This window comes from Onychostoma macrolepis, chromosome 07 (assembly GCF_012432095.1).
Source record: "Onychostoma macrolepis isolate SWU-2019 chromosome 07, ASM1243209v1, whole genome shotgun sequence".
NCBI lineage: Eukaryota > Metazoa > Chordata > Actinopteri > Cypriniformes > Cyprinidae > Onychostoma > Onychostoma macrolepis.
In genome coordinates, this window is record NC_081161.1 from 46,261,781 (window position 1) to 46,275,580 (window position 13,800).

The 13,800-nt window shown below is 36.9% G+C and overlaps 1 protein-coding gene across 1 annotated transcript; it reads left to right on the plus strand.

Moving 5' to 3' along the window:
• Positions 1 to 768: 768 nt before the first annotated feature.
• LOC131543903 (fucolectin-1-like) lies at positions 769 to 5,418 on the plus strand. The gene is made up of 6 exons (XM_058781707.1): positions 769 to 775; positions 1,056 to 1,335; positions 1,429 to 1,571; positions 4,836 to 4,918; positions 5,019 to 5,119; positions 5,397 to 5,418. Exons 1-6 carry the CDS (start codon positions 769 to 771, stop codon positions 5,416 to 5,418), a joined length of 636 nt encoding a protein of 211 aa, XP_058637690.1.
• The last annotated feature ends 8,382 nt before the right edge of the window (positions 5,419 to 13,800 follow it).

Consider the following 13,800-nt stretch of genomic DNA (forward strand, 5'->3'; position numbering starts at 1 on the left):
CTCATTGAGTATAAACTACTTGAATGATTAAAGAAAAATGCCTCATATAGGACAACATAACACTACAAACATGATGGTTATGCTGATTCATCATATTTTAGATGATTCCTTTTAGGAACTGATCTTATTTTGAACTAATACTAATAATGAAACTCAAGGATAGGTGAAACTTTCCAAACACGATAATGTTAATGTTATCTTTGACTCATATATCAGTCATTTAGATGGATGTAGACAAGCATGGAAAGAAAAAAAAAACTGTATGGAAATGAATCTGAGTGTTCTTTTCTGGCGACAGGGAAAAAAATCCTCAAATCCTTATTTTCATGTGCATTTTGCAAGATTTGTTTTGTAAATCATACTGAGAAAAGCAATTCTGGAGATCCTATGAAGTGTGAAATATATTCAGCAAGCTGCCAGTGAAAAGGTTCTAAGGGTGGAGACTCGAGCTGATAAGAGAAACACAAATAAAAAGAGGGATGGATGGTAGAAGTTAAAAAGCTGAAAGAGAAACTTGTCAGCTGTCATATCTGACCATCACAAAACTGGTTAATGGTCTTTAAAAACAAGATGGAGGGACTCGATTACCTGATTTTACTTTTGGGTGAGTACAAATGACACACACCTGTCAGATGATGTACAATTATAGATGCTATTATACCTTTTCTTTATGCAAAAGAATCAAATGAAATGTAAACTTCCCCGAAAGCAATGGAAATATTTGTTTTTGTAACAGGTGTCTTTTCCATTCAAGGCAGTTCTGAAAACATGGAAGGTAAAATGTTATGGTAACTAAGGTGCCATTAGTTAACATTAGTTAATGCGTTAACTAATATTGACCATTGCTCAGCATACAGTATTTTTTAAATCTTTGTTATTGTTGGTTAATAACATACAACTGTTCATTGTTAATTTGTGTAAGCGCATATGCATTAAATAATAACTTTGGATTTTGATTTTTGAGTGTTTTGGATTGGAATATATTTCAACCCAAGTGTAATTTATTGAAACGTCACACATTGAGTCTTGACCCGCTGTCTATTCAAATGTTTTAGAGAATTTGGCATTAAAAGGAACGGCTGTACAGTCGACCACATATTACCACTGGGGAGCAGCAAACGCCATCGACGGCATCAGATACGCTCCAGGTGAAGCTTCATACTGCTCCATCACATTAAACCAGCTCAACCAGTGGTGGAGGCTGAACCTGCTGGAATATTACTACATTTACAAAGTGACCATCACCAACAGAGCCGACTGCTACTCGGAGCGCATGACTGGAGTAGAGATCCGCATCGGAAACTCTCTGGAAAACAACGGCAACAACAATCCCAGGTGAAGTTACGAAAACAGTTATTACCGCATCGGGAAAGCCAGATTTGAGCAGGTCACGTGATTGTTTCGTGGTTTCTCTCTTTCCATCTGCAGATGTGCTGTCGTCACTTCACATGTTCCACTAGGCGGTACTGTCAGTTTCAACTGCAACGGAATGGGAGGCCGTTATGTAAACATGTACCTGCCTAACATCCAGACGTTTCTCACTCTGTGTGAGGTGGAGGTTTATGGAACAGGTCATTTTTGACACCTAATTCTAGACTGTTAAGGTGCAGTCACATTACTCTTACAAAAATTAACCATGGTTTTAGTAACCAGTGTAGTAACTGTATTGGCGTATTGATTACCATTTGTATAACCACAATGTTACCACAAATACCATGGCTAAACTATGGTTAGTGTAGCAAAACCATGGTTAATTTGTGGTTACCATGGTTTAACACTAGTAACCCAGATAGCACACGTATGTCTGCAAGATGTCTGTTAAAGATCTCTTGATCTGGAAAGCATCTACTGTCCACAAACATCTGACAGACATCTTTCAGGTGTCAGTTTTACATACGTTCTAAACCATAAACATCTTAAATACATCTAATATACGTCTATTTGATATCTGATAGTAAACGTCCAATAGACGTATTGCAGATGAGCAAACACTCTAAAAATATGATTTGCAGATGTAAATGAAGACGTCAAATAGACATCTCTGTGATGTATGTGTTCTATCAGGGAACCAAGTTTTTTGTTTTATTTGTAGTAAAACCATGGTTAATTTTCGAAAGGATAGTGAAATCTCAAGTGGAAAAAATAGGCACATTCAGTGTCTATAGTGTATAGATGTATGAAGGATAGCTCACAAAAACGTGTGAATAAGATATAAGATATTTGTATCAATGCTTATATATATATATATATATATATATATATATATATATATATATATATATATATATATATATATAATTGTATTAAGCAATTTAGAATTTTAGAGCACCTAACCTATCTCCAAACCTTAACCTACCCATTTTATATTGAATATGAAAATACATAAACACAATAGACTGAAATATGCAGGGAAATGACCATTGTAGTAACCATGTAACATTAAAATATGTTTTAACAGTCGCTAATCCCACTCTAAACCTAAGCATAACTATTTCTTGAAAATATGTACAGTATGAAGCAAAACATTGGTAGAAAGATAAGTGCAATGACAATAATTTATTAATTGCAAAAATATCAAAAAATTTGTCCAACAGAGGATGCATTGCAGCCGCAGTCTTCTCTGGTGGAATACAGTAGAGATGCAGAGCAGAAGTTGTTATTTGCTGAAAATTTTATCCAGATTATCCCGATCCACTCTTTTTCTTGTTCGATGGTCATTCACTTTTAGGATTATTGCTCCTGATGCACTCCGTGAAGGCACTCATTTCTCATTCAAACACATGGCATGTTGCAATCTGTGACGAAGCAGGCGAGAGCCAATGAGCATTTGATTTTTCTGCAGTAAAATACGTTGTAAAGCTTCTTGAAGCAGCGATTTTTGAAATTGTAACGAACGTGTTATTGCTGTTTTCGGTCGCTGCTCAGGATCGACTCGAAGATCGCCGAATAAAGGCTACAGTTTGGAACTGTTCCTCACAGTCGTATGGATTCTGAAGATTTGGATCACAGCGCATTAATAAAATTGATCCTTTTGTAATTATGTTGCATTTTTTGGTATATTTTATGGTTCTATTGTCAGACACAGCATGTCGGAGAAAACACGGCAAACAAAGTAAATATTATATGATAAGCAATGGTTAAACGATTGCAGAACTGTTATTCATTTAAGGGCTTAAATTGTAGTCTTATTTAACATTATACTTTTTTCGAAATGAGTTGGCAGCCAATCACATTTCATATTAAGTAAATGAGTAAACTTAATTTAATAAAACAGTTGAAGACATAATGCCACAACTAAATACAATATAATGAAATGTTAAAGGGGTCATATGATGCTATTTTAAAGATCATTATTTTGTGTATTTGGTGTAACAGAATATGTTGACATGCTTTAATGTTCAAAAAACACATTATTTTTCAAATACTGTACATTATTGTAGTTCCTCTATGTCCCGCCTCTCTCAAACGGGTCGTTTTCTACAAAGCCCCTCCTTCCAACAAGTGCAGTCTGCTCTGATTGGCCAGCTGACACAGTGCATTGTGACTGGCCGAACACCACAAGCACGCGTCAGAAATGTAACACCCCTTACCATAATCATGAGCTCCAGCTTTCAAAATAAATGTAAAGATCGTTAATAATGTCCTTAGTTTTACCATCAGTTCAAGCCCGAGAGGGGAACATAGTCACGTGACAGAAACAGTGATGAAGCTCGTATGTATTTGCACACAAGCCACACTCAAGACAGCTGACTCCACTGTGATGTAACCCTGTCTCTCTCTCTCACACAAACACACACGAGGCGATACTCTACACAGCGCTTTAGTTTGCATTTGAACAGTCAATAGCAAATACTTAAACTATTAACAAAACATACTTACAGTTGCTGATTCAGAATAAGCGCCAGATTGTCAGAGCAAAGTCGGAATTGACCCCTTTTTGTAAGAAATAGCCTTTGCACAGCCAGCCTTGTACTCTCCTTGGTTCACAAAACTGTCGTCCATAAAATGTGTTGCACAAATTCAAACATTTGGGTTGTGCTGTTTAATGATTCCTAACTGCATCTACTTTTGGAAGGCCAAATAAAGTGCTTTTGCGTTCGCACAGAAACACACAGCGTCTCCCTGACACAGCTGCATCAACACTACTGCAGTTACTGAAACTACGCCTTCTTTCTTTGCGTTAACATTTGGGCGGCATTACGTAAATATTTCCACATCGTGACGTAGACATGTGGGGGCGTGTTTGAATGAGGCATTTTAGCCCGGTCTGGATCAGCCTTCTCTTTTAGATAGAATAAATCCTCTTGTGGGAGACTATGAGCTTTGTAACTCTGCAGATCTTATACATGCACAAATAGCTACATACCACACTAAAGAAAAGGAAAAATAGAAATCGCATCATATGACCCCTTTAATGCCATGATTTCAATATGCAATATTAATTTGTAAGCCTGTTCATATGTAAATAATTTAGGTTTTAGGTGTCGTCAGTACGTCAGTATTGTACATTTAACTGCTGTAAATACGTCAGAATTGTATGTTTTAGTGCCTGCGGAAACTTAAGTAAATGTAGCCTATATTTTGTAGAAAAACATTTTACATAAAATACATAGGCTATGATTTCTCATGAGATTACGTTGATTTATCAGACAAGATAGAATCTGGACTGATTGTCTCCTTTCTTTCTTCTTATTTATTTTATTATTTTGCTAATTTAATCAATGTTAAACTGTGCCTACATACTGGATCTGAAAGCATCAAATCAGTCAGAATATTGATGTGGATCTGCTCACTGTTTTTGTTTCTGTTTGACGTGCTTGTTTTGCGTTTTCCAGCTTATAGAAAAAAAGTGTTTCTGAGGATGAAATTAGCCTCCAGTGTTGACACAACTGCAGTGAACAACACATTTCTAAATCAGGCAAGGAAACGTATAAAAAGATAATACTATTAAAATGAAATGGACAAAAGTCTGGTTACACTAAACGAAACCTGCTTTAATAGCTGTGGGTGTGTTTTAGCTGCGGTCTGCTCTGGGGTTGAGTTCAGTCTCTGATGTTAAACTGTCCTGGTCAAGACTCCCCTACAGGGAAGCAACGCACAAGCAGAAGAAACCAACAAGGTAAGTGCATATTCTTCATATGTTAGTATAGGACAGGTTTATTTTTGACAGTGTGTGTAGACATTGGTTTATACTTTACTACATAAACCCTCATATGACAAACTTTTTTTTTTTTTTTTTGCTCTATGGAAAAAATATTGCATATTTCTGAATCAATAATTTGATATGCAGTTAATCAGATGAATTCATGGTAAAACACACTTCCATGAATTTCAACGGGCTCTTAGGAACATGCTGGAGAATATGATTATCACAATATTTGTGTTTTATTTTTCAGGGCTTGTGCTGATAAACGTTAATCTGGATCCACAGACTGAATCTTTCAAGCAGACATTCATTTATAATTTATTTTCATAATTCATTGATTTTAGTTCATTGAAGTATATAGCCCAATTTTCATACAGTATGTCTATTATATTTTTATTTCACTAATGAACACATGGTCATTTCATCAATATAGCAGTTTATCTGAAGGACGATTCAAATTATAATCATGCACCAGTAACTACTGGCAATGCATGCATATATACCCCCTTAAATTTTTCACTCTGTTATATTGCAGCCATTTGCTAAAATCATTTAAGTTCATTGTTTTCCCTCATTAATGTACACACAACACCCCATATTGACAGAAAAACACAGAATTGTTGACATTTTTGCAGATTTATTAAAAAAGAAAAACTGAAATATCACATGGTCCTAAGTATTCAGACCCTTTGCTCAGTATTTAGTAGAAGCACCCTTTTGATCTAATACAGCCATGAGTCTTTTTGGGAAAGATGCAACAAGTTTTTCACACCTGGATTTGGGGATCCTCTGCCATTCCTCCTTGCAGATCCTCTCCAGTTCTGTCAGGTTGGATGGTAAACGTTGGTGGACAGCCATTTTTAGGTCTCTCCAGAGATGCTCAATTGGGTTTAAGTCAGGGCTCTGGCTGGGCCATTCAAGAACAGTCACGGAGTTGTTGTGAAGCCACTCCTTCGTTATTTTAGCTGTGTGCTTAGGGTCATTGTCTTGTTGGAAGGTAAACCTTCGGCCCAGTCTGAGGTCCTGAGCACTCTGGAGAAGGTTTTCGTCCAGGATATCCCTGTACTTGGCCGCATTCATCTTTCCCTCGATTGCAACCAGTCGTCCTGTCCCTGCAGCTGAAAAACACCCCCACAGCATGATGCTGCCACCACCATGCTTCACTGTTGGGACTGTATTGGACAGGTGATGAGCAGTGCCTGGTTTTCTCCACACATACCGCTTAGAATTAAGGCCAAAAAGTTCTATCTTGGTCTCATCAGACCAGAGAATCTTATTTCTCACCATCTTGGAGTCCTTCAGCTGTTTTTCAGCAAACTCCATGTCTTGCACGGAGGAGAGGCTTCCGTCGGGCCACTCTGCCATAAAGCCCCGACTGGTGGAGGGCTGCAGTGATGGTTGACTCTACAACTTTCTCCCATCTCCCGACTGCATCTCTGGAGCTCAGCCACAGTGATCTTTGGGTTCTTCTTTACCCCTCTCACCAAGGCTCTTCTCCCCCGATAGCTCAGTTTGGCCGGACGGCCAGCTCTGGGAAGGGTTCTGGTCGTCCCAAACGTCTTCCATTTAAGGATTATGGAGGCCAATGTGCTCTTAGGAACCTTAAGTGCAGCAGAAATTTTTTTGTAACCGTGGCCAGATCTGTGCCTTGCCACAATTCTGTCTCTGAGCTCTTCAGGCAGTTCCTTTGACCTCATGATTCTCATTTGCTCTGACATGCACTGTGAGCTGTAAGGTCTTATATAGACCGGTGTGTGGCTTTCCTAATCAAGTCCAATCAGTATAATCAAACACAGCTGGACTCAAATGAAGGTGTAGAACCATCTCAAGGATGATCAGAAGAAATGGACAGCACCTGAGAATATATGAGTGTCACAGCAAAGGGTCTGAATACTTAGGACCATGTGATATTTCAGTTTTTCTTTTTTAATAAATCTGCAAAAATGTCAACAATTCTGTGTTTTTCTGTCAATATGGGGTGCTGTGTGTACATTAATGAAAAAAAAAAAAAGAACTTAAATGATTTTAGCAAATAGCTGCAATATAACAGAGGATGAAATTTAAGGGGGTCTGAATACTTTCCGTACCCACTGTATATAGTTGATAATGGGCCTATAAATACACAATTCCCTGATCAATTCTCTATGGGAAACGGTAATAATGATTCAAGTAAAATAAATATCGATTTTGATGATTTGATCATTAAAGGATTACAGTTTGAAGAGAGCGGGAAAATTAAAAAATAAAAGAAGGTGGAGCGGCGCAGCCGGAGCAAGAAAGACCTGGAACATCAGAAGAGTCTAAATATTAAAATGAGAAACATAATAAAGCTGTTGCGGAAACAAGAAACATTGAATAAGAAAATAATTAAACTATTAAGAGAGATGATTGATTACAGTAATTTTAATGCTGAATTACAAACTTTAGCTAGTGATATAGAATCCTTGAAACTTAAAGCTCCATCTCTAAAATTGTAGAAGGTTTCAGATGTGTTTTCAGATCACACATTTTGTTCCCAAATCTATAAGTGTTGAAGGCTGGTGATTTAGTTGCTGTATGTTTATTTGCTTTGTATAACTATGTAAAGAAAGAAGCTGCATATTCACACAATTTGTATTCTATCCATATATGGGTGTTGCTTAGTGGTTAAGACTATGTATACTTAGACTATGCTTCTAGAGGTGTTACAAATATTTTTTTCAGGCTAAAGCAGAAATGAAGACATTCATATTTTATTTAAAACCCCTGCATTTCTTCCACTTGAACTTTTGACACTCTGTGCTAAGTGGACTAAAGGTCTTGTGTCTTGTTCATATGTGTGTGTAAGAAGACTACTATATATGGGAGAGTGCAGGGAGGTCTTTTTATGAAGTTAATGCAAATTGTATGCAAGGCTATAAAGAGCCAAGGAGAGCTCCAGACGGTGAAGACTTACTTTCATTTTATTGCTTATGAGTTATTATTTACTAATAAAGCGAAACCATTACAAATGGTGATGCGTTAACTTTTAAGACAAGTCTCTGAGTGATTTATTTTGGTAACCTATTATTCTGAAACTGAAAGACTTCCATCGAGCCTAAGAAGCCCGAACCCAGCTGAGCAGACTCGGACACTGGGGAAGGATTTCATATCTTCTGACCGCACTTCCTGATTTCAGAGGTGAGGGCAATTATATTGCAACTTATAAAGTTAGGAATGTGAATTAGAGGGTTTATGGTCGTTATTCGGGATATCAAATATAACAAATATATATACACACACACACACACACACGTATATATTTATTGTTACATGTCTGCCCTTCTAGTTTCCTGTTTGCCGTTATTTGGTTTTGTTCCGGTCGTTGTCATTAGTTAATCATCGTTCATCGTCCCCACCTGATTTGTATTATCTTGTTTGCTCTTTTGTAAACTAACAACTGGGAAGAAGTAAACTAAATGTCCCAAAAACAAACAAACAAAAAAGATGTCCATAAATTAATTTTAGTTTGAGACATGAAATTTATTTTGAAAAGTGAAAATACCACTAGAGCAGTGCTGAGACACCTGCGCCCCTATTTTTGAGCATTTTGTGAAAAACGACATAACCAAATAAAAATGTCTGTAGCTCTTGAACCCTATGGTCTATATTTAAAAATCTGGTATTGTTTGAAACTAGACACTTGAACCTTTGTTACTCTAGAGTCATAATAACTCAAAATTAGTATAGCAACAGAGTAAAACAAGGTAAAATATACATGAAAGTGACTCGTGATATCTTTTAATGAAATTCACTAAGGGAAAAATGGATGGGGCTTTGATGACAAAGGCCTGAAAACACCATAAGGATAAAGCTGAATATCTGACCATGTTTTGATTCAAATTTGAGGATGATACTCCCAAAAATGTAGATTCTGTAAGCTTTTATTTAAAAAAAGTCTAGGCGTCCTTTCAAAAAAGCCATTTGGAGACTCCAAATGGACACCTGGTAACCAAATGACCAAATGAGTCAAAACTACATAATAAATATATGTATATCAATTCAGAACTGCTCTGCCCACCAAAACACACAATAAAAAACTATTTCTGAACAGCATTTGTAGTGCTGACTCAGTTGGTCATATGGTTAACAGGTCTCCAAATGGCATTAAAAAAAAAAAAATCCTAAAATTTTCCTTAAATAAAACTTTTTTTAGGTAAAAACTTACAGAAACTACATTTTTATGTTATTTCATTTCAAGAAAAGCTTTGGAAAAGTCATTTGGATCTTTTATTTCAAGAAAAGTCTAGGAATCCTTTCAAAAAGGCTATTTAGAGACTCCATATGACACTGCATACTACATATATGTATAGCAATTCAGAACTGCTCTACCAATGAAACCACATAAAAACACAAAACTATTTTAGAATTTGAATATTCAAACTAAACAGTCTTTATTTTGAACAATTCTAATAATGAAAACAGTGAACCAAAACAGATTTGATCATTTTTGAACTAATGAAAACACAAAACATGCAAAATACATTATTTTTTACAACATTTGTAATTTATTTAAAAAACAATTATCTGCTAAATAATATTAATATTACTATATTACTAATATAGTAATACATAAATAATGTTACTGAAAAACTAAAGCAACTATTTACAGTATTTACTGTGTAGGAAGACACTCAAGGCTGCTGCTAAAAAGGTTTGTTCTCTGACCAGCTGGATGCACCAAACCCACTGAAAGACAGGAAAAGGAGAGAGAAAGAGTGAGAAATTGTGTAAGCAAAACAAATCAAACTTTCAACACTGTTTACATGTTGTACACAGACACACTCACTCACTCACACACTCTCTCTCTCTCTCTCTCTCTCTCTCTCTCTCACACACACACACACACACTCTACATACCCACAAACATACACACGCGTACATAACTCATTTTTTCCCCTATTTTTTCGTTGTTTTGGATTAAAAAGTGGGATGGATTTTGAACAGTGGACCCTTCCCTTGAAATGTATGCTGGTGTTTCTTGGAATAGTCCGAGCTGACCAGAGCTATAGGCGATGAAACGTAAGTACTGCCGTTCACTTTGTACAAGTCATTTTTGACTTTCATGAGCTGTAAGCTCTAATCATCAAAATTAAAAGAAATAAACATTTGAAATATATCAGTCTGTGTGTAATGAATGAATATAATATACAAGTTTCTCTTTTTGAATGGAATTAGTGAAATAAATCAACTTTTTGATGATATTCTAATTATATGACCAGCACCTGTATATTTAGTAATAGCTTATCGATGTAATCATGGCAAACGCTCACTTTCAGGTTCTTCAGATTATAAAAAGGTAAGAAAGAGAAGGTTCTTTAAATGGAACGTACCATTGTACCATTATGACATCCTTCTTGAATAAACATGACATTTGATATTTGAACACGTACATACTAACACACCATCAGGTCACATGTGCAAATACAGTAATTTCATTGGCTGCTGTGCGCGTTGTCAAGTTAACACGGACAAACAGTGCGTTTTGATAAAGTCATATGTCCCCCATCCATAGAATTATGCAGAAAATGCAACATTACACTCTTAAAAATAAAGGTGCTTAAAAGGTTCTTCACAGCGATGCCATAGAAGAACCATTTTTGGTTCCACAAAGAACCATTCAGTCAAATGTTCTTTAACTCTAAAGTTAAGAATGTTGTTGATATTATTGCTCCTGTGAAAGTCTGCAGGAAGAATGGCAGACAAAAATCACTTTGGAGAAAATCAACAGCAGTTCAGAGTATGAAAAGACAATGCAGAAAAGCTGAGCGGATGTGGCGGAAGACAAAACTTGAAATTCACTATAGCATTTATAAAGACAGCCTTCATGCTTTCAATATGGAACTAGCCACAGCTAGACAGACCTTCTTCTCAAACCTTATAAACAGTAACTTAAACAACTCTCGCACTCTTTTTGCTACTGTGGAGAGACTGACAAACCCCCCAAGTCAGATTCCCAGTGAAATGCTCTCTGACAGTAAATGCAATGAGTTTGCTTCCTTCTTCTCTGAGAAGATCAATAATATCAGAAAGGCGATTGACACATCTTCTAGTTATGCAGAGGTCACACAGATTTGACCGCAATTTCAAAAAGAAATAACTATGTCTGTTTTTGAAGCAATTAGGGCCTTTCGCACTGCTTTAGTTCCAGAACTAAAAGTACAGTACTAAAGTACTGGGCCGATTTTGCGTGAACTATTTCCCAGTATCATTTAAAGGGTTGCATTCGCACCGATAGTGGGTACTAAGAAGTGGCGTAAGCCGGTCGATAGCGATGTCATTTGTACGCGGCATTCAACAACGTAAACAAAGAAGAACAATGTCAAGCGACTGAAAGAACGGAAAGGAGGACGTCGAATCTCCAACGACAACTTGCAGTGCTACATTTCATTGAGGCTGATAGAAGCACAAAACGCCGTAGACGAAGTCTTCAGGTAAATGCCATTTATAAATGCTCTCAGTATGATACAATGTTTACACAGTATATGTTTGCACAGTGTTTTAAATCATAGCGGGTGAGGACGTTTTCGTATGCGTTTAGCCAATCAGCGTACACTTATGTCACGGATAGTTCCTAGAAATGTTTTAAACCCTACTCTGAAGTAGGAGCTAATTAGTTCCTCCAAACGGAGTTCCGGGAACTAAAACCGTTCCTAGTTCCTGCGGTGCGAACACGCCAAAAAGTGGGTAGTTCCACAATTAGTTAGGGTACTATGAAAAGGTTCCTGCGGTGCGAAAAGCCCTATTGATAGCAAAATTTTGGAAGACATAGTACAGCACCTTAAATCGTCAACCTGCTATCTTGACACACTTCCCACATCTTTTTTTCAAAAGTGTGCTAAACTGTTTAGAAGCAGATCTCTTAGAAGTGGTGAACGCCTCACTTCTTTCTGGGACTTTTCCAAACTCTGAAAACTGCAGTTGTTAAGCCCCTTCTGAAAAAGCGCAATCTTGATAACACCATATTGAGCAACTATAGACCAATATCAAATCTTCCTTTCATAGGTAAGATTATTGAAAAGGTAGGTTTTAATCAGCTGAACAACTACTTAAACTCAAATCGATACTTAGACAATTTTCAATCTGGTTTCCGAGCGCATCACAGCACAGAGACAGCACTCATTAAAGGTGCAGTAGGAGATCTTGGAGAATGCTAACTTTAGCCTGATAGCACTGAAAGCGAATGTCCCTCCCTCCCTGCAATCATGTCTAAAGCCACGCCCCCTGCACGCATACACTCACAGACCAACAGAGACAACATTACAACCCCAGACAGCAACATAGTGTTGGCCCATATCCGGCCCACATTTGGCCCGCGTAAAATCCATGCGGGCCAGATGTGGGCCAGATGTGGGCCGGATCTGGGCCGTCACTGCTTGCTGTCTGGGACACATCAGCGGTTCCCAATTCCAGTCCTCGCTGTGTACGGAGCATATCAATCGGATCACAGTTCATGCATGTAGCTCTCTTCTAACGAGCTGGTTATCTGAATCGGGTGTGTTAACTAAGAGAGACATGCAAAATATGCAGAGCGGGGGGTGCGAGGACTGGAATTAGGAACCGCTGGGCTACATCATGTGTCATTCAGCGGTGAGAAAACTTTATAGTACAGTTAGTAAAAGTACTACAATATCAGGAAGGAAGATCGGGTTGTTGATGATTGTCTGCCATTCTCGCTCTGTCCGCACAGCGTGCGTGAATGCACCGATGACGTATCCTTTCTGCGCGTACAGGGTGGGCACAGGTATGCTAATACAAAGTTGACAGACAGGTGGAAAGACAATAAAAACGCTCGGCGTTTTGATTAGACGAAGATTTCTTGGTCCTACGCCATCCACAGAATATATAAATACATATAAATACATTTAGACCACTTAACTTAATGATTGCTATCGTGATATGAAGATACTTTAAGCCAGCATCACAAAAAATGGTAACACTTTATAATAACTGCACGCTATGAATCATTAGGTAAGCATGAGTAAATAGTCAGTTCATCCTCTATAAAGCATTGTCCCAATATTAATAGTCATTAGGAAGCAGTTTATAAATACAGTTATAAATGCCTTGTTCTTGATTTATAAGCATAAAAGGAGATTTAAAGGCTCAGTTATCTTCCTAACAGAAAAATAAATAAATAAATAAATACACAAACACAACACAGAGGGATACAGAACTCAGAAATATTTATTTCAAGATGCAAATAAATAAATAAATAAAATAAAATGAAGCTGTACAGCTGTACACTTGAATTTTTATTTTATTATTTTGTTTTTCTATGAAATTGCAGAGGTTTATTTTAAATTTTTTTATCAAGTTTAGAGTTGTACAGTTTGAAAAATATTTCTGTGTTCTGTATCCCTCTGTGTTGTGTTTGTTTAACTTTTGTGTTTGGAAGATAAATGAGCCTTTAAATCTCCTTTGTAAATGCTTTACAAGGTATCAATAGTCCTCACTTTAGATGAGCTCACAAAAATAGATGGCTGGCAACTACTAAATGTTTTATAACTACCTGACTTAATCATGAATTACAGCAGAAATATGTGTTAATAAAGCATTTATTAACACACTGAGCAACTATTACCATGTGTCTAAATAATAAGATTTACAAATGTACATTTAAATAGTTTATTAAT